The 26,485-nt window shown below is 41.9% G+C and overlaps 1 protein-coding gene across 4 annotated transcripts in view; it reads right to left on the reverse strand.

The window, feature by feature from the left end:
- Positions 1–26,056, reverse strand: part of CMIP (c-Maf inducing protein) — a 270,937-nt gene extending 244,881 nt beyond the window's left edge. For 2 of the 4 annotated variants that reach the window (XM_020992642.2, XM_020992639.2), the window contains exon 1: positions 24,982–26,056. In XM_020992642.2, coding sequence (XP_020848301.1) covers positions 24,982–25,281 — 300 coding nt within the window. In that variant the 5' untranslated portion in view covers positions 25,282–26,056. The remainder of the gene's footprint in view (positions 1–24,981) is intronic. The other 2 variants (XM_020992640.2, XM_020992641.2) reach the window with 1 other exon arrangement.
- Between the last annotated feature and the right edge of the window lie 429 nt (positions 26,057–26,485).

Raw genomic sequence — 26,485 nt, forward strand, 5'->3', positions numbered from 1 at the left:
TAAGTCTGAAAGAGAACTTAAGAGTCCACCCAATCCAAAACTATCATTTCACAGATGAACACTAGAGAGATTAAAATAGTCACCTTATGTCACACAGGTAGTTAGTAATTGAACCTAGATCTTCTAACTCCAAATCCAAGACTTTTTCCAATCTAGCACACTGGCACCCTAAATCCTTTAACGCAGAAAAACTCTCTCAGTACAGAAACATCTCCAAACTTCCAAAAAGCCAATTCCCCTTCTGTGCTCAGATTTTATTAGTTTGAAGTGTACAATTTGGATATTTCCTTATGCTCTGAATCCTGCTCATTTACGCTGCCAACAAGAAGAAATTAGGTGGCAAAGTGGATGGAGCACTGGGCTTGGAATCAAAAAAGACTCATGTTCGTGAGTTCAAATCTAGCCTCAGACATTTGCTGGCTATATGACCCTGAGCAAGTCATCTAACCCTGTTTGCCTCAGTTCCTCATCTATGAAATGAGCTGGAAAAAGAAATGGCAAACCACTCCCTTATTTTTGCCAAGAATACCCCCAGAGTCAAACACAACTGAAAGAAACAGAAAAAAAAAAGGAAGCCATGTTTGAGGCAAAAGTTTATCCATTCCATACTTCCAGCCTTGGTTGGAAGAAGCAAACTTTTTTGCATTCTTGTACTTCTATGCCCAAAAGCAAGAATTCTTTACTAACAAGACCAGTGGGGCCAAGTAAGAAGATAAGTAACTGTTGGTGCAGGCTTTCAGGAGAATAATCTGAGAGTGTACAATGGAAGTTATAAAACTGATCACACCCTTTGACCTAATGATCTCACGGCAGGGACTATATCCTAAGGATATTATTAAAAGCAAAAAAATACTACTTTGTCCAAAAGCATTCATAGCTGCTCTACTTATAATAGCAAAAAATTAGAAGCCATGTAAATATCTAATAATTGGGGAATGGTTTGACTAAGCCCACCATTTTCCATCCAATTAAGGTAACCACTTTATAATCTATAACAACTCATATTTCTACAGCAGTAACTAGTATGTAGTGAACAACTATTAATGATACTATAAAAGGACATTCAAGAAAGAAACACAAAAAGTACAGATAGGCTCATATGAAGTAGTACAGAAGAACAATGGTCACGACCAGAGCTGACACGAGTAATCTCGGCATTTGAGACAAGCACCTGGGACAAAACATGACCCAGGCAAGCCAGGGGAGGCTAGACATGTCAGGACACAATGACAGAGCCCCAGCAGCCCTATCCTAGCTTCTGACAATTACTATAGCTATATAAGAAATAACTATAACTAAAACTTTATAAGTGCAAATGAAAAAGAGATCAGGAGGGGAAACAGTGAAAATAAACTATTGCTGCTATTATTTCATTAACATTTGGTGGTTTCCTTTTTTTTCAAATGTATGATTGCCTCAAGCTGGTCTTGTGGTCCTTAATCCTAGCCACCCTGTAAACAACCACTAAAGTTCTTCTTTGGATGCTTCTTCTAGGTGTGGTGACCCTGAGTTCTCAAAAGCTATACCAGCAGAGAAGTACAAGTTCTGACACGTCCTAACCAAGGTGTGAAAGCATTCAGTACGGACCCAGAAGCAGACAGTGTCTACTATCCAAGAACCAGCCCACCTATCCATTAGACTGTGAGTGCCTAGAGAGCAGGGACAGACTGTCTTTTGCCTTTCTTTGTATCCCCAGGACTTAGCACAGTGTCTGGCACATAGTAAGTACACAAGAAATGTTTGTCGATTGACTGACCTAAGTTTAAAGAAGCTCATTACCATTCAGCCTATAGGGTAATGAATTTTTTTGGCCAAAGAAGCTCTGAAAGATGCTCTACTAAGTCACAGACAGGTTGCAATTTATATCAGTGGAGGGAAGACTCATACTGATGAAGTCACAATTGATTTTAAGCACGTAAGTCTGATTTGGGTCCTTGTTTTGATGCATACTTAATATGCAATTGCTCAGAAGTATAAGTCCATTGATCCTTGATTTGATTATTCATTTTGCTGAGAATTTTTCTAAGTTTTGGTAGAAAAGAGTAAAGACTTACAGCTAGAGTTCCATTTTCCAGTCATATAGGATATTAAAAGTTGGAAAGGATCTTATATATCATATAGTTACACAGGAAGGTTGGCTCCTACTCTCACACACAGATGAACAGTCACATAATGCCAAAACTCTATATCTGAAACTCAATTCCATTAACACAACATTTATAAACTACTTATTCATAAGGCCTGTGTAGATATGCTCTGATATAAACCAGAAGAGAAAAGAAAAGAAGAGTCCCTGCTCCCAAGGAGCTTACATTCTTTCTAAAAACGGGAAACCCTATTTAACCTCTTATACTCTTAGTGGTATGGGATTTTTTTGTTTGTTACTTTACACATCACACTGCCTTAGTCCAGAATCCTTTTTAGCTAGCAAACTTCACATTTGCCTTTGCCTAACATTCTACACAATTCCATCCTGTTTTTTAAAAACAAAAATCACATTATCTTAAAATTTAAAAAAAAAGAAAAGAAACAAAGAAAAGAAAAACTCTTTTAAAATGTACACGTTACCAAATCAGGGGAAAGAAACACAATTAAGGCTGAATATCTCAAAAAATAATTCAAAAATAATCCATCAGATTTTTAACATTGAGATTGTTCAGTCTGTTAGATACTAATCCATAAAGGAATAATATTTAGTGCAAAATGGACAGAGAGCACAAAAAAGAGAGGCAGCATGGTGAAGTGGAAAGTACAAGGCCTAGAGTCAAACGGCTGGGGTATACATCCAATCTCTGCTATTTACTTAACCTGGGTGACCCTGGGCAAAACACTTAACCTTTTGAGGCCTTAGTAACCTCATATAGGAGGATAATGAAGGAGTAGAACCAGATGATTTCTAAGGTCCTTCTAGCTTTAAATCTATGATACCACAAAAATGGAAAGTAGGGCCAACTAAAGAATCAGACCAATTGTCAAGTCTTTTTTTTTCTTTTTAACTAATATGCCATTGTAATTTATTCAGTTTGGGGGTGGCTTTAATTCATTCAAATGACAGGCAGTTTGCATAGTAAAAAAATTAACAGAAAAAACAGGTTGATTGTTGAAAATAATTTGGATGAAACTAACTATACATGCACACATTATACATTATATATGACTAATGTTTGTCAAATCGAAGGATTTGACCCCCCACACACACCTTTCACTGGAGTGGGTACAGGGTTATGGGTAAGGAATGTTGCACATAAGCTTGCAGACAAGGTGGATGTGCCTTTTGGCTTTGCTTAACGATTTTTTTCTTAAGACAGTGGCTTTTAATCTTTTGATGTTATGGACCCCTTTGGCAGTCTGATGAAGCCTATGAATCCCTCCCCAGAATAATCTTTCAAAAGTTAATAAATGAAGAAAATGCTAAATTTCAGTTAAAGGTTAGTTGTCATTTCCCCCCAGTTCAAGTTAATGGACCCCCTTAATGGAAATTAGATCCCTTGGAAGTTTGTAGATCCCAGATTAAGAACCAAAATGACTATAATATTTTTTAAAAAGAACATCAAAAACTTTTTTTTGAAAGCATCTTCAGATATTGATACCCCAAAACTTACTTTGTAGGATCTTGCTGAAATACATAAATATAAACAAATATAAACAAATCTTGATTTGGGTACCTGATTTCTGTTCTCTCCAGTTCTGTAGAGGGGTATCTCTTCCAGACTTGTAGAATTTAAATTCCCAAGGTCCTCAGAATTCCCAGCATAAACACTTTGGACCTATTTCTAAGCAATTTCATTTGTTCATCAGGCTGCTCATTGCTATCCTTTTCATACTGTGAATTTACTCGGTTTTTCAGCTGTTTTATCAAAAACTGAAGAATGGTTTTAAATTTTAAAATAAATATTTTATGGACAAATAATGTCAACCTTGAAACTTTAGACAAGGGTAAAAAAATATTTCGACATAGTCAAGGAGACAGGACACAATTCCAACAAGTAGAGAAAGGGTTTTATATATATGTAAAACCTCCCTACCTCACCATCATTATGGCTCAGCCAACCAATGAGTGCCACAGAAAATGCAGAAATCACTGGTGGAAGCAAAGCTTTTATTAGAATTTAAATATTGACTGCCCAGTCGCTCCTTCTGCTGGGTGGGAAAAGAGACCAGGGAGAATCAAAGAATCTCAGAGGTGGGAGAAAAGAGAAATGAATTCACTCCAGAAAGCAAACTAATTAAAACATAAAAAGGCTGTATGTGAAAAGGAGGTTGTAAGTTCTTTGTAGATTTAAGATCTTCAGTTCAAAGTCATTCCCCTTGCCCTCACAGGAAGGCAGCCTATCAGGGAAAGAGTACTGAAGTAGGACTAAGAATATCTGTGTTCATCCCAGCAACACCACTACATGACCTTGGACAAGTCAATTTCCTTCTTTGGCTCTCAGTATACTCATCTGCAGACTAAGGGGGTTGAACCAAATGTTCTAGATCACCATCTGCACTATGACCTGAACCAGATTAATATGTAATTGGTAAATATTTAACAAAATAAATGAAAATACAACAAAACACAGATAATATTTCATTTTAAAATGAAGTCAATATGCAGCCTTCAGGGATCCTTGTGTGGCTCTGTGGCCTCAATTTCTATTTGAGTTTGACATCAGTGTTCGAGATGATCTGACAGAATGTAATAACAGCTAACATTTATACAGCACTACTATGTGCTAGGCACTTAATTATTATGTCATTTGATCCTCACAATACCCCTAGGAGGTAGACACTACTATTCTCCCCATTTTACAGGGTGAGGAAAACTGCCACAAACAAACAAACAGCCCAGCATCACCCAGCTAGTGTATGTGTGTCTGAGTCTAAATCCGAACTCAGGTCTTGTTGACTCCAGCCCCAGAGCTCTAACCACTGCACCACCTGGCTAGGCAGAGGCTGTCATTTCTGCCTTTATATCCACAGGGCATCACAGTGACTGAAACCTACTAGGCATTTAATATGTGCTTGTTGCTGATTTCTAAGGACTCTCCCAGTTCTGACATTCCATGTACTGCATTTTAAAGCTCTTACCAGCTATGACAGTCTATGTTTTAACATCCTATGACATGGAACACAAGCACCACAGAGATGATGAAAGACTTGAAGTCAGTAGATCTGGATTAGATCCCACCTCACATACTTATTAGTAGGTGACCATTGGAATCTGTTAATTTCTCTGAGCCTCAGTTTCTTCATCTTTAAAATAGAGATAATACATAATACAGTGCCACTGACAGAGACTTGAACAAAGTGGAAATCACCAAGCTCTGTTCATGTTCTGGAAGCCAAGTGTTCTGCAGGCATTTTCGTCTTGTCACTAGTTCTAGTCTTTGTACTGCCCCTGGGACTTCCTGCTTATAGGTTGGAAAATAAAAAGATTCACTGAGGCAATAATGCAAAAAGAAAATAAAAGAAAATAAAAGAAAATGGAGATAACAGAGAATAAACATTTACTAAGCACCTTCTGTGCGCTTAGTAACTTAGAACTGTGCTAAGCACTTTACAAATATCTCATTTGATCCTCACAGCAACCCTGGGAGACAGGTGCTATTATTATCCCCATTTTACAGTTGAGAAACTGAGGCAGACAGCAGTTAAATAACTAGACCAGAGTCACATAGCTAGTAAGCGTCTGAGGCCATAGTTGAGTTCTGGTCTTCTTGACTCCAAACCAAGCATTCTATCCACTGCACCAGCTGGCTGGTACAACCTGCCAGGGCTATAGTGAGGAAAGCATGGTGCAAAGCACTCTGTCAGGGTGGGCTGCTGTTGTTTTATGTTCCCAAGTCCTTTCCAATTGCGATAATCAGTGTCTTAAGGACTCTTTCTCCAGAGTGAATGAATGCATTGAGGGATACAGAATTCACTCTATCTCCCAATGCAGCCTATTCTTTTTTATAAAGTTCATTCTACTATTTGTTAAGAAGTATATTCTTTCCTACAGCCAACCTAAATTATTACTATCATTATTGTTGTAGTTGTTATAGCTAACACTGATCTAGCACTTGGTTTGCAAAGCATTTCGCACATACTGTCTCATTTAATCTGCTTGTATTTTTTCATCATTTTCCTTAGTTTTGCTCCCTGGGATCAATTCAGTTCCACTCAATTCAACAAACAGGGGCCAAGCAAAACAAATCTGATCCCTCTTATACAAAACAGCCCTCCAAATATGTAAATATAGCAATTCTGTCTCCTCCAAGCTTTCTATTCTCTATTATAAACCTTCCTACTTCCTTCTCAATGGTCTGTCCAGTACAAAACTGGATAAGACCAAAAACATGCAGTCCCTCAAAACTACCACCATTCACCTACATGTGTCCCTCCCATACAGCAACAGAGAGCAGAAATACCAGTTTTAATTGCTCATACACCAAAACAGACTGATACAAGTCAGAGTAAGCAAAAGTTTCAGTCCTGTCTGATTCAGCCCAGGGTGTGTAACTCCAGAATTGGCTTTCTCATGGGTTACAAGTTCTCATGGCTGATGCTGAGGTCAGGCAATGAATTAGAATCCATCATGAACCAGTAGGTATGATAAACAGAAAGGCTTCCCACCTTGACTATTGAAAACAGCCTCTCAATTGGTCTCCCTACCTCCAATCTGTCCCTTCTACAATCCATTTTCCTCTCAGCTGCTAGATGGATATCTTAGAGCATTGATCTCACCACATCACTCACCTGCTCAAAAAGCTTCACTGCCTCTAAAATAAAAGATAGTCTTCTCCTTGGTAGTTAAAGCCCTTGATAATCTGGCTCCAACCTATCTTTCCCCTCACACACTACATCACAGCCAAACTGGCTCATTTTTTGTTCTCCATACACAACATCCACTGCTCACCTCCTTTGCCTTTGCACAGGCTGTATCCCACAGGTGTAGAACATTCTTCCTCCTCAAATCTATCTTTTGGAATACCAACTTCCATTCAAGGCCTAGATCAAGTGCAACCTCCTACAAAAGGCTTTTGTCGATCTGAACACTGTCCCTCTTAGAGATTTCCTCCCCTGAAAAATTACTTTATATTCATTTTTTGTAAATTTCATATTGACTTCTCTGTCAATATAGTTTCTTAAAGGAGAATGTAAGCTCCTTGAGGGCAGAGATTATCTTCCTTTTTACAACCACATTTCTTAGCTTAATATGTGCCTTAACAGAAATACTCTATAAAATTTTGCTTTTTGAATTGAATAATTGCTGAGGGCCAGCCTAAAGCCAATCTTGTCAACAACAGAATCCTCCTCCCTTAAGGCTCATCTGGCTACTGTTCTAGACTAACCCAGTCACAATCCACACCTCCAGAGTGGTTTATATACTTAGAGGCTCTAGAATTTCCCTAAGTCCTAGGACTGGTAGGGCCCCATGCATAAGAGAGACCAAATGAAGTAGTTTCCATGTCAGTGACCCTAGCTACTCCCTGCTGAATGTGGAAACAGAAGCAGCCAGTCCAATGGGCTGCCTGTCGGGCCAGAAGGACCCTCCAAAGCAGTCTAGCTCAGGTAAGCCAACATGGTCAATGAACTTAATTCACCAGGCATGATGTGAAATCCACACAGTTCAGGAAGACTTCAACTATGCTCCAACTGACTGCAGGCTAAATGAGGTCACAGTTTGATAGTGTCAGGAAAGCCAGGCTTAGTACAGTCCCATCTACATTGAAGAGACAGCAGCCAATTACCCAAAGAAAAGAAGATTGCATATCCCACCTCACTTTCTTCTCAGTCCTCCGATAATCACAGACCTAGACTAACTCTACTACTGCACATAGAAAGGAAGATAAAAAACGGTAACAGGGCTCTTTATAAAAACCCTGTTCCTGAGATGAGCTCAGAATGTAATGTACTTTCCCGCATTGGTATTCTTATGTCAGCGGCTCTAGCCCAGTTTCAGTGGATGTGTCAGGGGCAATATCATTTAGAAAATAAAAATGACTTTCAATTCTGTTTTTAAATCATATTTTCCAAGATCAAAATCTCATTTCCCAAGTACTATTCTTGAAAGCCAAGGCCAAATCAAACTGAGCTCACACCAATGTCTCACTCCCTCAAGTATTGGATTTCCAACCTGCTGTGGCACCCAAAAAAAAAAAAGCGCTAGGGGGTGAGGGCTGCAGGATATTCCAGTCATGAGTAGTGTGCCCTCATCAGTTTCTCCCTCCATATTTTTTTTACATTTTTTTTTTACATTTTACAAGTTTAGACTTTATCAATCGAACTTCAAGTGTTACATTACAGTGCACTAAACAGGGAATGTACTTCCATTTATTTGGTGGGAGTACCCTGTACACCCTCAGTGTGCACTATTTCCTAGATCAGTCAGAAAAGGGACTGTCTCAGCTATCAAAGATAAGACAGGAACAGAAAGGCATACTGCACTGCCCATTGTTTGCTGAACTCTGCATTCAATACAGCCTGGGACAGTGAAAAAAAGTACTGATTTTGGAATCAGAGGACCTGGGTTCAAATCTTGAAGATTTAGCAAGGCCTGGAGAGAAGCCGGTGAAATGCTGTCCATCTCCTATGAAATGCTGTGCATCACCACCGCTCTCTTAGACTCCTCAAGTCTGAACACCTCCTTTTAATGGAAGGGTATACTGAATGGAGTTTAAGTGAGCAAACTTGGGGCAGGTAGGTGGGGCAGTGGATAGAGCACCCAGCCTGAAGTCAAGAAGATCTAATTCAAGTCCAGCCTCAGACTGTGTGACCCTGGGCAAGTCCCTTAACCTCTGTCTACCCCAGTTTCTTCATCTGTAAAATGGGAATAATAGCACCTACCTCCCTTAGTTGCCATGAGGATCAAATTAAATAATTGTAAAGCACTTAATACAGTGCCTAAGCACATAGTAAGCATTATATAAATGATAGCCATTATAATTATTATTATCATTATTAAGTGACCTGTGTGACCAGACTAAATGCATCTCTGAGGCTGAGCAGAGGAACCTTCTCTTCAAGGAAAAAAGGGGAAAAGGGTAAAGGGACACTCTCCCCCATTTGCAATTTTGGGAATCCATTTCTGAATGAAAGGAAGGATTTTACTGTTGTCCTTTATGTAAAACAGATTTTCTTATACTAATGATAATAACCTTAAGAACTATTATCCTACTGATTATCCTTACACAAGAAAAATTACTAAATTGCTCGTTTTGCTTTGACCCAGTCATACCACTACTGGGTTTATACTTCTAGGAGGTTACTGACAACAATTTCTTTGAAAACCCATATGTGTGTAAAAGTGTTCATAAAAACATTATATATGATAACAAAAGCTGGAAATAAAATATGTTCCCCATGATTGTGGAATAGCTGAACAAATTATGCTAATTAATATAATAAAATTTTGTACCATAAGGAATAATGAATACAAAAAATTCTGAGAATTATAGAAAGATTTGTTTGAAACGAAAGTGAAGCAAAAGAACAATGTACATGACTATGGAAATGTAAATATAATTAACATGGTGAGAGGAAGAGGAGTTAGCAAGACAACAAAAATAATTATCTCCATTTTACATTTTTTTTAAAGTGATTCTCCCAGGGTCACACAATTCATGTCACAGCCAGGACTCTTAAGATCCCTTTCCACTAGACCAGTCTGTCTCTATACTTAAGTTGCCATTATAAAAGCATTAAGTTTAAAATTACTTCCTATAATTCCTTAACTAAAACCCAATGTAATCATCTACTATGTTAGAGTTTCAAACAAAATAAATTCTAACCACCACAAGAATTCTTGTTTTATAAAAGTTTGACAATAACTGTTAGACTATCCCTAGAAATTAAAGTGCTCAGGGGAAACACTCCAAAAGTATTGAGGTGGAGGGATTTCTATAGATTAACAGTGGTGGAAATGTTCTCTCAAAATAGACATTCTACTTGTGTCATGCCACAGCTTTTTAGCCCCTGAAACAGTTGAATTTCTGAGTGCAGTTCAGACACAAGGTATGAGGAAGATATTCAGAATCATGCCCTACACTATCAAAAGCTTGTTGCCAAGAACAGGCTTGTAGTCCCTACTACTGGAAAGACTCAGAATGGTTGATGGCTTGACTGTACCAATATGGTGAGACCCCAGAAGTAGGGAGCCAACTGACTGCCTAATGAGGGACAAACTGGCCCAGGTCAAAAATGGAGCAAGTCAGAGCTACCATGAGTGGAAACCCAATAAGCGACACTGTACTTCCAAACTAGACAAAATAGGAAGACCTTGTCTCCAAAAAATAAAGTTTCTTCCTTTGATTTCTTCCCTCCCCTTCACACCCCCCCCAATAATGTAACTTCCCTCTTCCAACCACTTTAAGTCTTATACAGCACTGAGTCATCAATGCTCTCCTGGAGAAGGTCCATTTAAAGAGTTCTGAGGGGGAGGAGCTTTTCCTTCCATTATTGCCTTTCCAGGGCTTAGCTTCCTGAATTAGGAACTGGGATGACAGTCTTTGGGGCTAGTCACAAACAGAACACAGCAATGACTGGTCTATGATTAGGCCCACAGAGAGAAAAGACACATACTATTAGGAAGTCACTGAAAGTCACTAAAGCTGGGAGAGACAGGCCTCAAAACTGACTGCCCTTCAGCACTTGGGAGACTCAGGCTAATAATTTATAACTTGTTTAGAATTGACATAATAAGCCTTTGCTTATTTTGTTCAGTGCATATAGAAGGCCCTCCCTTTCTCATCTTCACCTTCCAAATCATACACTTAAGGCCAGCTAAAAGGCTCACTGATGTTCTGTCTCAACTCCTCAGCACTGAGGTTGGACATTTCATCGACACTGCCCAACCAGACAGTGAGCTCCTTGAGGTTAGACACTGTATTTCTCTCTACCATCTCTTCCTCCTCTTCTCCTTCACCTCACCCCATGCTTAATATAACATGCAGTTCTATCACAAGTACCATGGCCCCTCACTGTATGAGCTCCGGTAACTTGGTCAGAGTGTTTCAATTTAACCCTGTTCCTGTAGACTTAGCTAGGGTGTCAACAAAAATTACCAAGAAACAAACAGCACAATTCATTACCTTCCTACCAAATCCATGGGAAACTCATAAAGCCTCATTCCTTCATTCTTCAATGATCATCCCTGCCTACCACTCCCTTTGCTACAGAGTAGCTGAGGAAGGAGAATGACTGAGGAACTGCCACCTTTTCTACACTCCCCCCCCCATCTCCTTCCTATGTAAACTAGAAAAGGTAAACCAAACAGTAGCCAGTGCCCATTGTTTGCTGGACTCTTCATTCAATACGGCCTGGGACAGTGAAAAAAAACGCTGGTTTTGTAATCAGAGACCTGGGTTCAAATCTTATCTCTTACATTTACTACCTGTGTGACCTTGGGCAAGTCATTTAAACTTCTCACATCTGTAAAATGAGGCTTTGGGACTAGATAGCCTCTGAGGTCCCTTCCTCCTTTAGATCCATAAAGCCCACAGTCCCTGCCCACAAGGAGCTTATATTCTAATTAGGAGAAGCTACACTTAAAGGGTAGTGGTCTTGAGTTTTAGGGGTGCTGGGGTCCCAAAATCACAATACCTGGATCCTGCCCGAATGAATTTGACCCAAGCCTTCTTTCAGCCAAAGACAAGGTTTATTAGAACATCCCTCATATTGGGCAGACTCTTAAGGAATCTGAACATTAGTGAGCTATCGGCTAGATTTTAAGAATCTGGGCATTTGGCTAGATTTTAAGAATCTGAGCCCTTTAACAGAGACAAGATGGACCTTGTATACAGAAAGACTGTGGGAGGGATCCAGAAGTGGCCAAGTAGTTTGGAGTGACTGGAGGGGTCTCCGGAAGATCTAGATGGGAGTGGCCAGTAAACTGGGGTAAATAGAACTCATGTGGCCAAGGGAGAATGCAGTCTAGATAGGGTTAAGGGTGGGAAGTGGCTGGGGGCCATCTGGAGGTAATAGACTGTGGAGGGCCAGGTAACAGAATTGGGAGGTTGGGTATGGGTGATAACGACAGGCCAGTTGAAAGGATTATAGCCTCAGGCAAAGGCCTGAGATTTGGCCAGATGGGAAAGTCCAGGGTTTTTCCTTTTCGGGGGTCCAGATCCCATCCTCATCACTAGTAGCCAGGAAAAAGTGCTTTGGTTTGGTAAGTCACAGGGCCAGTGAGTGGAGCCACAGAGGAGTTGAGTGAACCATTTACAGAAGCAATGGTAGTATTAATCTGATTACTATTACTAAAGCAAGAAATTGGAGAAAGTGTATATGAGGGAAGGGGGAAGAGGATAAGGAAAAAGGCTGCACTCAGCAGCAGGACAGATGGATACATTGGATATAAAGCATGAAACAGATAAGTCTAGTGCCAGGGATAAGGAACCTTCAGCCTCAAGGCCACATGTGGTCCTCTTGGTCCTCTGATGCAGCCCTTTGACTAAATCCAAACTTCGCAGAACAAATCTTCTTAATAAAAGGATTTATTCTGTAAAACTTGGGCACAATCAAAAGGTTGCACCCGAGGACCTAGAGGGCCTCAGGTTCCCCACCCCTCATCTAGTCTGTGGACAGCTAGATACAGTGGACTCTGTGGGATTCAGTACCGGAGGCTGTGAAGACAATAGCACAACAAACACGCAGGATGCACTGGGCACACCAGTATGGCTTACAAAGATCTGGCTCACGCCCACATCTCACCTCAAGACTACACACATTTCAAGGACCATAACAGACTACCCTAAAGATTGAGAACAAGCAGCTTCTCTTTACACATTTCGTGGCAGTTCTGAGTAGTCCATTTGATATAACATATAAAATGGCCTGGAACTATTTTGGAAAGCCACATTCTTTCAGGCCATTGCTGTCCCTTCTATGTACAAAACACAGACTTTTGAGGAGAGGAAACCAGACCTGTGATTTTATATAAGTGATTTGCCCCGGGTTGCATTGCTAGATCTTCCTGAGGGCAAATCTCTATCTACTATTCCCTATGGGTGGTCTGAAAGGGTATGGAAGCTTTCAAATGGGCTAAACCTACCCATAGGAAGTGATTTGCATCCTGGAACTATCTGGCTTTACAATGCCTTCAACTATAGAGGGAATCTTATCTTAACAGAACTATTATTCAAGTGAAATCTTCTAAACTTCTAGTTACCTATGACCAAGATAAACATTTTCTCTCATGAAAGAAGAATTATAGATTCATAGGATATTAGAGCTACAACGGACCCTAGCAATAATGAATAAATAAGTATTTATTAAATCCTTAATATATGCCAGGCACTGTGCTAAGCACTGAGGATACAAATACAAAAAGTTAGAGTCTCTACCCTCAAGAAACATCCATTCTAAATCATCTAAAGATGCTTGCAGAAAAATCAAGGGGTTGGACTAGATAACTTGCAATGTCCCTTCCAGCTTAAATTAAGATCCTATGCTGACCTCAAATATTATATGTACATAATACTTATATTACATAATACTTATAATACATAATACCTACTTATTTTATTCAGATTTATTCTACTTTTTTTACCCGGAAGGCAAAACTAGGATCAAGAGGGTGGAAGTTGCATTGAGTAGATTTTAACTCAAAGCCAAGAAAGATCTTGTTAATGATTCATTATTCAAAATGGAATGAGCATCCTCAGAAATAGTGAATTTCCAGTACCTGGAGTTCTTCAAGTGAAAGCTGGATGACCAGTTGCCAAAGGTAAGGGTTGTAGGAGAAAGATAACCTCAAAAGTCTAGAAGGAAACTGAAGTATAGAAAGTTCAGATAACAGTGAAACAGTTATATCTACATAACATCATGACTCTTCTACTTTTAGCCTATGATTTTAGACAACAGTACCCCAAACCCGTTTGGCCAGGCAAGTTGGCTAGTTCAGGCACATCTAGGTACATCTGCAAAGGAGCACAGATGCAACACAGAATAGGCACTAATAGTAGCTTCTTGAAACAGAGCTTTCCTTAGCTACTAGGCATACCAATCTGTGACTAGCGTTCCAATAGATTAAGCAGAGACAAAACATAGCACTGTGTAAATGAAAAACAGTGTGGTATAGTGGACAGAGTCCTGGGACTTTGAACCTGAGGACCTGGGTTCAAATTCCATCTCAGACACTTAACAGTTGTTTGACTCTGGCTAATTCATTTAATCTCTATGGACCTCAGTTTCTGAATCTGTAAAATGAGGGAACGGGACTCAAAAACTTCTAAGCCTCTGTCCCAACTACACCTGTGCTCCTTGTCCTACGTGTTTCAAGCCTTCACAGAATCTAAAAGAAGAAAAAGGAAAGCACAAACTGAAGGCAGACCGTGAAAATGCAGTGCGAAAAGAATAAGGTCCAAGAGCAAAGGGAGATGTGATTACTAGGCCTGAGCACAGATCCCAAAGTTATGCTTCATGCCACAAACACACAGACCTACTGGTTCTACAAGGTTCCCAAAGGTAACCCGGGGTTCCCAATTCTTATCTACCCTTATAAATTGCCTATGGCACACACCTGGGGGAGGGAGGATGGGAGGGATCTTTCAAAGATGTGTGTGCCAAATCCTATTGTAACCCCATTTCCAGAAGGATAGCACCGTGACAGTGTTTTCTGCGGGTGTTTTTGAATAGCAGAATCGTATTTTGTCACCAAAGAAACACAAATTCAATTACAAGAACACACAAGGAGGGAAAGGTTTTTATACTTACTTTGCTAATATAGTGCCTTTATGCACTTAAAATGCACAAACTAGAGTTTGCCAAGTATATGGGAAATACCAAAATGAGAGCCTCTCATATTACCAGCTAAAGTGATTGTGGTGAAAAAAAGCACTTTATTTGTATCTTGCACACACACTCACATACAAACATATTCTTGTATTTTTATCCAAACTTGGAAATATTTTTTTAAAATTCAGTTCCCTCCCCCTGGCAAAAAAAAAAAAACCCTCTCAGCTTCCTGATAGAACTACCAATATCAGTGCCTGTAGTTGGTAAGGGGCCTCCAGCTGACTCTTCTCTGAGTACAAGTAGAGGAAACTGTGAGAGAGAGGCTAAGCCTAAAAAATCCACCCAGCCCCCAAATAAATTTCTTTAGATTTGCATAGAAAAGCCCAGAACTAGGGAATCCATCACTTCTGACAGCATTTCTATGCGTGCTGAATAGTCTCCCTGACTGTCAACCTTAACTGAGTATACCTGATCTGAATGCCTGGCAATGAGATCAGTCCTTGCTAGTCCAGTTCATCTCACTGTGGCAAGGAAGCCAGACCCTGTGGCTATCCATCTGTGTACTTCTATTTTCAGCCACTCTGGTCCCCAAATCACCCTGATATTAGCCCAAAACACATCTGAGAAGCTATAAAGAGCAGCTCCTTTGGCTTCCAAGATTGCCCAATCTAAAATGGAGATGGCTATTCCAGCCTTGGACACACACACACACACACACACACACACACACACACACACACACACACACACACGCCCTGTTGACCATCTGTCTACTTACTCACCTTTGGATCAGTGATCCAACTCAGTAACTTGGATCCAAAGAATACATTTTCCCAAATTTATTATCCAACCTTATCTGTTAATAAGTAGTTTCAATAATTTTGGTTTTGATGGCAACTATTATTCTGGTTTTATTTAACTATCTGGGCTTAACGCTACTGCCACTCTCTGTGAATGAGAAATTTTAGTTTTAAACTATATTACATTTAGCCTAACTAAAATACAATGGTGTAATGGAAAAAGCACTGACTTAGGTTACCATGAGATCTGGGTTCCAGTCCCAGATTTGTCACTAACCTGCTATGTGACTTTGGGCAAGTCTTAAGATTTAGAGCTGAAAAGAGCCTTAAAAGATCACCTAGTCCAAAACTAGAAAGATACCTGAAGGCAGATAAGCTTGAGGACAGCTACTTTTTTTTTTATTTTGTTTTTTTGTCAGTTGCTGTATCCCCAGTGTCTTGCATGTAGTGGCTGCTTAATAAAAACTTGTTGAATTAAACATAGTTTATAGTTGAGGAAACTGAGACCCAGAGAGCCCAAGTGACTGTCCCAAAGTCACACAGGGCGCACAGAGCCAGAATTTGTATTCAGGTCCTCTGACTACAAATCTCATATTCTTTAAATTACACTGCTACTTCCTGTTTGTGGACCTCAGTTTTCTCCTCTTACACAAGATGTGCTCTGACACACTAAGTCTTATGAATGTCTTCCAGCTCCAGAGTTCTGGATTACTTATCACTGGTGACCAAAAAGTATCACAATTTTTTTAAATGCCATTTTCCTATCTTGAGAATCTGAGCCTTTGCAGGAAAAAAAAATCCTTCTATAAGTGTTGTTATTTGACTATTCTTCATAGAGTCTCATCTTTGTAGGCTTTTCCATATACACTTCCTGTAACATTTAAGGCTTCCCTAGAGACTGGCTGTCATTGGGGCAAGTAGGTAAAACCTTGCCTCTTATCCCAAATATAACCCGCTCTCCTAATCAATGTTAGAACAATTCACCTGACATGACAATGATAGTGCTGGGGATCCTACTTCCCACATTCATTAAGTTCAAAATTATCTGACATTTATTAAACAAGGGAAGCTCTATGGAAAGGAGAGGGGAGAGACACTGGGAAATAAATGTAACATGGAAACAAAAAGCATCAACAAAACTTTTTTTAAGATACTTTTTTTTAAAGCACCCACTGTGTGCTGAGCATTTTGTTCAACCCTAGAGGAGATAAGAAGCTTAAATAATGCAAGGTTCCTAGCTTCCTATAGCTCATTGCCCAGTAAAGAGATAAGATACATAGATAAGTACAATATACACTATCACATGATAAGTACATTACATAGATTCAAAATGAATTGTGAGGAATAAAGTGAAGGGAAGGGCGAGGAAGGAGAACAGCAATCTGGTAAGGCTTCCCAGAGAATCACAGGATTTATCACTGGAAGGGACCTTACAAGAATCATGGTAGAGTGGGAAAAGCATTGGATTTAGAGTGAAAAGAGCTAGACTCAAATCCCAACTCTTGTCACTTACTGCGTTGTATTAATTTGTGCGAGTCGCCTAACCTCCCTGGACCTCAGTTTCCTCATGGGTAAAATGAGGGGATTGAACTAAGAAACCTCTGAGGTTCCTTCCAACTTAAAGATTCTACGATGGCAAGCAAAATCAGATTTTGAAACCAGGACTTCTATTCCAAAACCTTCTTAACACTACAGTATGACTGTCCCCCATCATGTCACTATATTTATATCCACAAACATCTCAAAATTCACTCAATGAAATTACGTAAGGCTCAGGGTCTCAGACATTCACCTTGAACTTCAAGAGAAACATAAAAAGGCTACATGTCACTATGTTATGCAGAAATTACAGAAAACTGGGAAGTGGATGCCCTCAATAAAGTAGCATTTAGTTGGGTTTTAAAGGATGGGTGGGTAAAGGATTCACTAGGTAAATTTTTGTGGCACCAAGATGGTGCAATAGATATAGCACTGGGCCTGGGAGTCAGAAAGACCTGAGTTCAAATCTGGTCTTACACACTCAGCTGGGACCCTGAGCAAGTCACTTAACCTCTGCCTCAGTTTCCTCACCTGTAAAATGGGGATAATGATAGCACCTACCTCCCAAGATTGTTATGAGGATCAAATGAGCTAATATTTGGGAAGCACTTAGCACAGTGCCTAGTGCACAGTAGGCACTTGACATTTCAATTTTAATGTAGTGGTTAAAAAAAAAACCAAACTTTTCTCAGTCTCCCCTTACCCTAGCAAGTTCCTAGTTAATCTGGCTTTCACTTTGGAAAGAGCTAGAAGTTTGGGGGCTAGGAAAGGAAAAAAAAAGGCAGAACCAGGAAATAATTACCATTAAAAGTAAGTTTGGCTTTGCCTGGTCTTTTCATTTCAATGCAACCTGTATGAAAATTAGACAATCAGTGACCTTAGGCTGTGGTCTGTGGGACTTGATGGCCTGTACTGTGTCAGTTAATGCCAAGGATGGAGGACAGAGTCTTCCTCACATCTTTTCAAGAAATATTCCAATACGGCTTTGAAAATCACCAATTACTTTTTTTAATATAAGTGATAGTTCTGCTAAGAATCCTAATTCAAATGTTTTTGTCTCATCAATGATTTATCCTTGTCATCCCTTCTGTGAATAAGATACAAAGGGTTACTTCCTCCTCCCAATCACTAACACTGAGCCGCAAAGAAGGTGGGAATCTGACAGGTTAGGGTATCTTCCTGGTCAAGGTAGTGGACCTGCTTGACAGCCAACCTGAGGACTTTTCTCTGAGAACTCCCTTTCAGATGTGACACTATATAACTCCAACAAAATGCTCTGAGAACAGGAAGCTCCCATGAACACCCACACCCACACTCACTGTCCAATTCTTTCTCAGATAAGAATTTACTGTCCTGAAAACACAGTTTCTAAGGCTGCTGTTCTTCCTTCCCTGGAGTTGGAGGGTAAGGCCTAAAGAGCTCATTTTACTATTTTATGCAAAAATGCCAGAACTGAAATCTGAGACTCAACCAAGATTAATGTCCAATATCAAACCCCAGAAGCTGCATACCTACCCACAGATCTATCCTATGTTCCATCCCTGAAGAGTTGTCCACATATCCAAAGCTAGGCTGGTATTAACATTGAAGAACAATGAAATCAATCAACAAGTATTTATTAGGTATTATAAGTATGCTAGGCATACATATAATAGATATCAGGTATAAGTGTGAGGATACAAAGATAAAAAAAGAGACAAAAATGCTTTACATTCTATCTGGAGAGATTATATATACACTTACACACATATATGTACATACATATGTATTATAGATACACATCTGTATACGCATACATATATGAACATAGAAAGAATACAAAGTAGTTTATCATTCTTCAATCATGCCTGACTCTTCGTGATTCCTTTTGGGGTTTTCTTGCAAAGATACTGGAGTGATTTGTCATTTCCTTCTCCAGCTCATTTTATAGATGAGGAAACTGAGGCAAACAGGGTTAAGTGACTTGTCCAAGGTCACACAACTACTAAGTGTATGAGGTCACATTTGAACTCAGAAAGGTGAGTCTTCCTAACTCCAGGCCCTGCACTCTATCCACTGCTGCCTGAGTCAAAGTTTTTACTGCTAAGTCAAAGAAGACATTGCCTAACTGACTAAAAGAACAAACTGGCCAAAAATGGTCAACAAGTCCTCAGCATCACAAAATCATAGAATTTCTGAGTTGGAAAGAACCTCAGAGACTCAGAGTCCAGCCCACACTTAAACAAGAACGCTTTTGCCTGGAGACCTCCAAAGAAGGGGAACCCACTACCCCAAAGGCAGACCATCTACTTTTGGCCACCTCAACTTTTGGGAAGATTTTCCTTACATCAAGGCCAGACGTGGTTCTTTGCAACCTCTGCCCTTTGCCTCTACTTCTTTCCTCTGACATAGAGTAAGTCCTCTCTTCCACAAATCCCTACAGATACTTGAAGGCAACTCTGCTGTTCTTGCATTTTCTCCAAGTTAAACATCCCCAGTTCCCTCAACTGATCCTCATTTGGCTGTTCTCCTTTAGATGCTCTCCAGGATTTCCCTCTGTCACCTGCTTACTTAGTAAGACTGTAGACCAAACACACTGTAATATCTTTCACCTGGACTGTCAGGACTTTGTCCAGTACCTTAATGAGCATGTCAGTCCTTGCCAAGAAAATAGCAGCAAATAAACACAGTCTCTTGTCAAATACAATTTGATGAGTATTAATAAAACAGATATCAATTTTCCTTTACAGAGGATATCAGATTTCCTTCCCAAACAAACTGTTCTCCAACAAGAGAATTTTGCAGATACCAAAATATGTAATTAATGCTAACTGAATAAATGAACAAACACAAGTCTTCTGGTGACAACTGGCATTGAAAGAAAAAAATGAACACCCAACTTTTGTTTGCTGACTTTCACTAAATAAAACAAGCTTACTCAATGCAGGACAGGGGAAGGGTTGTTACTTGGAGAAGGAATCTAGCCCAGTAGCTGTGTGTAATGGTAAAGACCACACTAGAGAAAGCACAGAAATCAAACAAATCAAGAGAAGAAAGTAAGCAAAATGGGGATTGTGAATGTACAACAACCCACTGATTTTCATTCTAAGTTTTTTTCCCTTTCTTTCTTTCTTCTTTTTTTTGGGGGGCAGGGTTAGGCAATTGGGGTTAAGTGACTTGCCCAGGGTGTCTGAGTGCAAATTTGAACTCAGATCCTCCTGACTCCAGGGCCGGTGCTCTATCCACTGTGCCACTTAGCCGCCCCCATTCTGTGTTTAAAAAAAAAATCCCCTGCCCTTTCACCCCATCTCTCTCTACATCTTAAGAATCTTATTTTTTTGTTTAAAAAAAAACAGGTTAGACAAAAGGATTAGTATTAAGGTGACTTCTGTTTTTCTCCCTTTCTGTTTCACTGAAGCATTCACCCTCCCTGAGCAAATGGACAGGTAAAGCATGCAAACAAATAAATACTCATTACTGTGACTGAAAATAAGGACTTCTCATTTCTCTCTATCCCTATTCGGTACATGAATAAAGGACTATTTCTTGCCTTTAACAAGAAGAAACTGTGGCCTAAAAGGAAAAAAAGCAATCTCTATGCACTTTTGTGGTGCTGTGAAAACTACCCCTATAAGCCAAAAAAAAAAGGGTATGGATAAAGTCCTTTCCAAGATGGTAGACAAAAATGTTGAGCTAGCAAAACTCCACTTGTAGGTAAAAAGAAAAAAATTATATGGTCTATTCTTGATCAGCATAGATATCATAACTTTCATCTTTATCAGAGATAATCAAATCCATAGTTAATACCCCTTTACAATTCAAGAACTGAATATGAGTATAGAGAAATATAGGAATATGTGTATGAACTGACACAGAACAACATAAGCAGAATCAAGAGAACAATATGAAGAACTAAACAACATAAATGAAGATCTTAATAAGAGGATGACAAATTCTAGGTAACTAAAAAAAAAAGATCCTTGAAAACAAATAATGAAATGTACCTTCCCCCTTATAGCACAGAGGTGCGGGTCTAATAGGACAGATACTGTATACATTTTCAGATGTGGTCACTGTATCAGATGCTTTTGTTTAATTGTTCTTTTTCACAAGGCAAAGTCCAATGGGGAGAACAGTTGAAATGACAGAAAGACAAAGAATATCAATAAATGTTTTTTTAATTTACGTCTGGGCCAAGGGCATTGAAAGAGATGTACAACATGGGTAAACCTACCCACTTCAGCCTAGACAACTTCACCTGTTGCCTCGGTCACACATACACCTAACACTGATCAGTGTTTCATATTTGTCAAATGTTTGGTTCTCATTATCTTCATGGCCTCTGTCTATTAGTAGTTTGCATTATAGCAAACCAAGCATTACATCTCAAATTAAATCAATCCATAAACTATATATTATGAAGTCAACAGCCCAGCCTTAAGAAAGGAAGGCTAGAAATATAGAGCCCAAATCCCAACTGCACTGCCTAACAACATGAAACTCAAAGGTTGCTCTGTACAAAGTACAGAGAGTAATAAATTCATCCAGTTTAGTTTCTTTTTACCAAAATGACTCTTAAGCAGTTACTATGTCCACACAAGCCCAGCTGGCCATATCAGATAAGCCTGAAATATTTGGTCTGTCCAGGCATTTGCTGTTCCCCAACAGTGCCATGCCATGTGTCAGGAATCCAGAAACACCAAGCTGGCTTCCTGCACACAGTATAAGACTGCTCCCTGGAAATTAGAATCACCTAAGCTTTTATTCCCAGTTTTATTTAGCTACAATTATGCAGACTTGGCTAATATATTCACAGATTTAACAATTATTCTATTAACCGAGGTTATACTGACAGACAAACCAAAGAATTCAGACAAAATAATTTTTTTTCCCTTTTTTGGGGGCAGGGGATGGAGCAGAAGTTGGGTGCCTTGAATAAATACAACTGGCTGTCCAAATTGAAACCTGTGTAAATTAACTTGATAACTGACAGATTTCCAACTGATTTTGTGCCGTGTAGACACTAAAGAACAAGTACAAGGATAAAGTACAAGATACTAAACATTTATAGAAATGAAATAAACTGAAGTGAATTGAATTGAACATAGATGTTAGAGAAAAATAAATTTCATCTCAAGGTATTTCCCTGCACTAATCATCCCCTGAGGCTTTTTTAACTTAGGGATACAGCAGGTGACACCCAGATGAAAAATTTTTTTAAGCATTCATATTTTTATAGGCGGGTGAATTCATATCCCACATGTCTGTTCCAAAGCAGGCAACTCACTGTAGCTCAGATTAAATTTAAATTGTACTCCAATTCACCTTTATTTTACTTGGACTAGTATTCCATAACAGTGTAGTATTTAGGTGACATTGTAGAACACAGATAAGCTATATAACTCTATAACCAAAGTTAAAAACACAAAGGCTAAATATACTTTGCCTAAGAGTGGCTAAGGCACCAAGTGGCTAAGGACTTCAATAGTCACTTCAAAATCTATCTTGGTAATTTTTCCCCCACCCTCAAGTTCTCAGTTTGGACTGTCACACCATTTTTGAAAGAAGAAGCTCCTATTTCTTAGGACCACCATCCTCCAGGACATCCAAATCTCTCTAATGGCTTGGCTGATAGGAATGAACAATAAGAACACTTGGCAGAGAGGGCCCCATAAAATTGGGGTTTGGCGGAGTCCAGTAGAGAAAGAGGATTAAGCCAACTCATTTAGGATACTTCCTCATATTTCCATCGTCAAGATTTCCCAACCCTTCAGAAAAAAGAATTGCCAAAACAGGGCTTCCATAGAGAACCCTCCCTTCCCAATCCTGGAAATCACAATTCTGCTCAAGAAGAGAAAGATCTGCTGACCACTTCTCTAACACTCTAGATTTTCTAGCCTCAAAAACAAAATATATATTTGGGGGTTTAGGCCTTTTTGCTTTATTTCTTTTTTAATGGATACCTAACGCCTCTTTTTGCCTCCTTCCTTTCTCTCAGATATACTTTTGCACACTTCAAAATCAAAATCCTTGCTTCTGAATTGACTTTCTCAGCGATTTTGGCTGTACACTGGCCATATCGGTAGCAGAATTTACCCTAATGCTTACCCTTAGGGGACTGAACAGGAGACTGAAGCCTAGAACAAAGTCCTGGATCCCAGGACTGGTATCAATGCCTTCCAATTTATTTTTTTTTCCCCTTCCTGTTCCCCACTTGGGAAAGGGGAGGCCATGGCTGCCCTTGGCCATGTGAGTATTTAGACTATGCCCTTGCCCATGCAAGAGCCTCATTAAGAAACCTCAAGAGCATCTAAGGCAGTCACTGCAGAGAACTGGAGCCTGAAACTCCAGCATTTCCTTGTGTGAAGAATAATAAGGTTCCCATTTGTGCACAGGTGAAAACAAGCCTTGTGTAGACTATGTGAAGAGCAAAGATCATGCATAGGCTGTAGGCAACACCTGCATACCTCTAGAACCAAATAGCTCCAAGAAGTGTTGTTTGGGGAATGAAGCCCTATAGACAAAGTGTTCCCAGAAATCCCAACAGACTAAGAATTATGAATAAAAAGTCTTCACGTATCTTAACCTCTACTCTAATACAACACCAAGTGAAGCAAAATGCCCCTCTTGAACGTAATAACATCCATCTTCTAGCAGTGTAGCAAGGCAATCCAAAAAGAAAAAAGAAAAACTGGATGCTGGGGTCAGCACAAACAGGGATGGTGTATAGATGACACACATGACACAGACCACACTGTGAAGGGCTACACAGAATTCTACGTCCCTTTGTGGCACAATATGTAAGGCTGGGAATTTGATCCTATCCTCCTTTCTCCTCCTTCCCTCCACCCCCATCACTATTGATAAACAGGTTCAAAGTCAACAGGGAGGGCAGCCTATTTTCTCATTCCTATTGTCAGTCTTTTCCAAGGAGATGTGACTGCAACCATCAGAATAAGGCCTGGGCTCCTAGAGACAGTGTTTTTACTGTCCTTGGCCAAAGACACTTGTTTCAAAATACAGATTCTCCTGTCCCTCTCCTCCCTGCCCCCCAGTGACCCCACAGCAGCATCTGTCTCCCAGAGCCTTAGAGCCATTATTTAAAGACTCTATTTCAGAAACAGAGCTTTGGTTCATCCTCTAGTTTCATGAAGCTGCCTAAATTCTGACCATTGGGAAAAAAAAACACTCATTGACCATGCAAAATCACATTTCTGGAAAACACAGGAGAGAAATCAGCCCTGGGCCACCCCCTTGCCCTCTGAAATATGTCACCACCCTAGGGACCCCAACTTCCACACAACCAGGGGTGGTTGAGATTTTAAGAAAAGAACCACGGGGTCTGAGCTGTCTACCAACATTTCCATGGAGAATAAAAACATTTAATCGTACTGACTTGCTAAGGATGATTTTTTTTCCCACCTCAGAGGAGACTGTTGGGGGAAGGGGGGACCGGTTCAATGAGAGCCCAAAGCAATCCCGGGGTGCAACTCCCCTCCCCCCCTTTCCGGGCTATGTGCCTCTGGGCTGGGGCTGAGACAGAAAACCCGACTGACCCGACCTGCCCTGCCCTGCCTGGCGCACCAAGCCCAAATGACCAGGGAGGACTCAATGTCATTCTGTTTAGGCACTTAGCCCCCCAGCCTCGGGGGCCGACACCCCGGGCTTCGGGACCTGGTGGGCAGGGGAGGGAGGCCCCGAGGCTGAGGGGCTGAACCCTAGTCCTCCTTCCCGCTAAGATGACAACGGGGTGTTCGCCTAGCCTGCGAACCCAAGCCAGGCCCAGAAAGACAAGGATGCAGACCCCGGGGCCGCGCAGCGGCTGGGGGGATAAACTGGTGGGCGGGGGGCAGGCGGGAGAAAGAGAAGAGAGAAAAGGGAAAGGGGGGCCACGAGCGCGGAAGGAGGATGCCGTCCACACCTCCCTCCCAGCCCCCCACCCACCGGTGTGGGGGCTACTCACCGTTGCCGATGCCAGGCTGTTATCCGCCAGGGTCAAGTGGTGAGGCTCCCACCGCCTCAGAAATTTGGAGGTGAGGATCTTGCTGAGGAATGTCCTAGGGTGCCGGATGACACACACCTGAATGTCCCCTTCCTGGAGCAGTTTGTACCTCATCCCGTTGCAGAGCAGCAGGGCCCTCCGGCAGGGCACGGCGCCCAGCTTACCGCCCTCCACCGCGGACATCTCGCCACCCAGCAGCGGCTTGGTCTCCTCGATCTGCCGAGGATCGCCCGCCCCGCCGGAGCTGCTGGTCAGATCCATAGCTGGTCCTCCCGGTCCTCCTCCTCCTCCTCACCGCCACCTCCCGGGGGAGGAGGAGGGAGGGACGGAGGGAGCCCCGAGGACCGTCCGTGTCACGGCAGCCCCCGCCCCCCCGCCCCCCACTCACGGGTGAGGTGGGCGGGGGGAGGGGGAAATCCAAAGAGCCCCCGGTGGGAGGGGGCAGGAGTGGACCGGGAGCGGGAGGCGCGAGCCCGACTGGCCGCGGGGCGCCCGCGGAGCACGAGCGGCGGCGGCAGCGGCGGCAGCCCCTCTCGGCTCCGCGCCGCTCTGCCCGCTCCCTCGCGGCTCGTCCGCCCGACTGCCTGCCCGGATCCTCGGAGCGCTCCTCCCCGGGCTAGCCTAGCCGGCGAAAGGCATGTCCTCCGTGGCGGTGCCCAGCGCCGAGCGTGGCGGAGGCGGGGGAAGGAGGCAGAGCCGCCGCGCTGACAAAGGTGGACGAGAGGGAGAGGAGGGGGAACGGAGCGAGCGAGGAAGCTGCTTCTCTCTTTGTGCCGCCCGCCCCACAGCCTGGGGTAGTGGGGAAGGGGGGGGGCTTTTCCCCCCCCTCCTGTCCTCTCCTCCCCTCTCCCGGCTCCGCGCCTGCCTGGGTGCACAATGTGTGTGCGCGTGTGTACAGTGCGGGTGTGTGTACAGTGTGAGCGTACAGTGAGTGTGTGTATGTGTGAATATGTGTGTGTGCCTGTGTGAGCTGGAGGAGGAAGGTGGGGGGGAGCAGCGGAGTTAGTGCTGCTGCTGCTGCTGCCGCCGCCGTCGCCGCCGCCGAAACCGAAGGGAGGGGGGAGGGGGAGTAGTGGGGGGTGGGAGAGTAGAAGGGAGGAGGGGAGGAGGGCGGGGGGAAGGGGGAGATGGAGGGAGCAGGAGTTGTGTTGAGAGAGTGCAGAAGCAGCCCAGGGCTTTCCTGATTGGTCTCTCCAAAGTCATGTGCCAGCCCCTCTGACGTCAATGGCAGCGGGAGCTGAAGCAGGAGCGCGAGCAAGAGCCGGAGGCGGCAGGGGCAGCTGTGGCGGCAGCAGGGACGGCTGCAGCCGCAACAGCAGCCCCAGTCTTGGAATCAACCGAGGCCAGGGGGAGGAGAGGCCGCCAGCGAACCCGGCGTGCCGGAGATGAGGGTAGCGGCCGCGGACTGGGGAGGCTTAGGAGGCAGGGACGCAGGGCAGGACTGGACAGAGAAGGGAGAGAAGAG

Source organism: Phascolarctos cinereus, unplaced genomic scaffold (assembly GCF_003287225.1).
Source record: "Phascolarctos cinereus isolate Bilbo 61053 unplaced genomic scaffold, phaCin_HiC Scaffold_2;HRSCAF=192, whole genome shotgun sequence".
Taxonomy (NCBI): Eukaryota; Metazoa; Chordata; class Mammalia; order Diprotodontia; family Phascolarctidae; genus Phascolarctos; species Phascolarctos cinereus.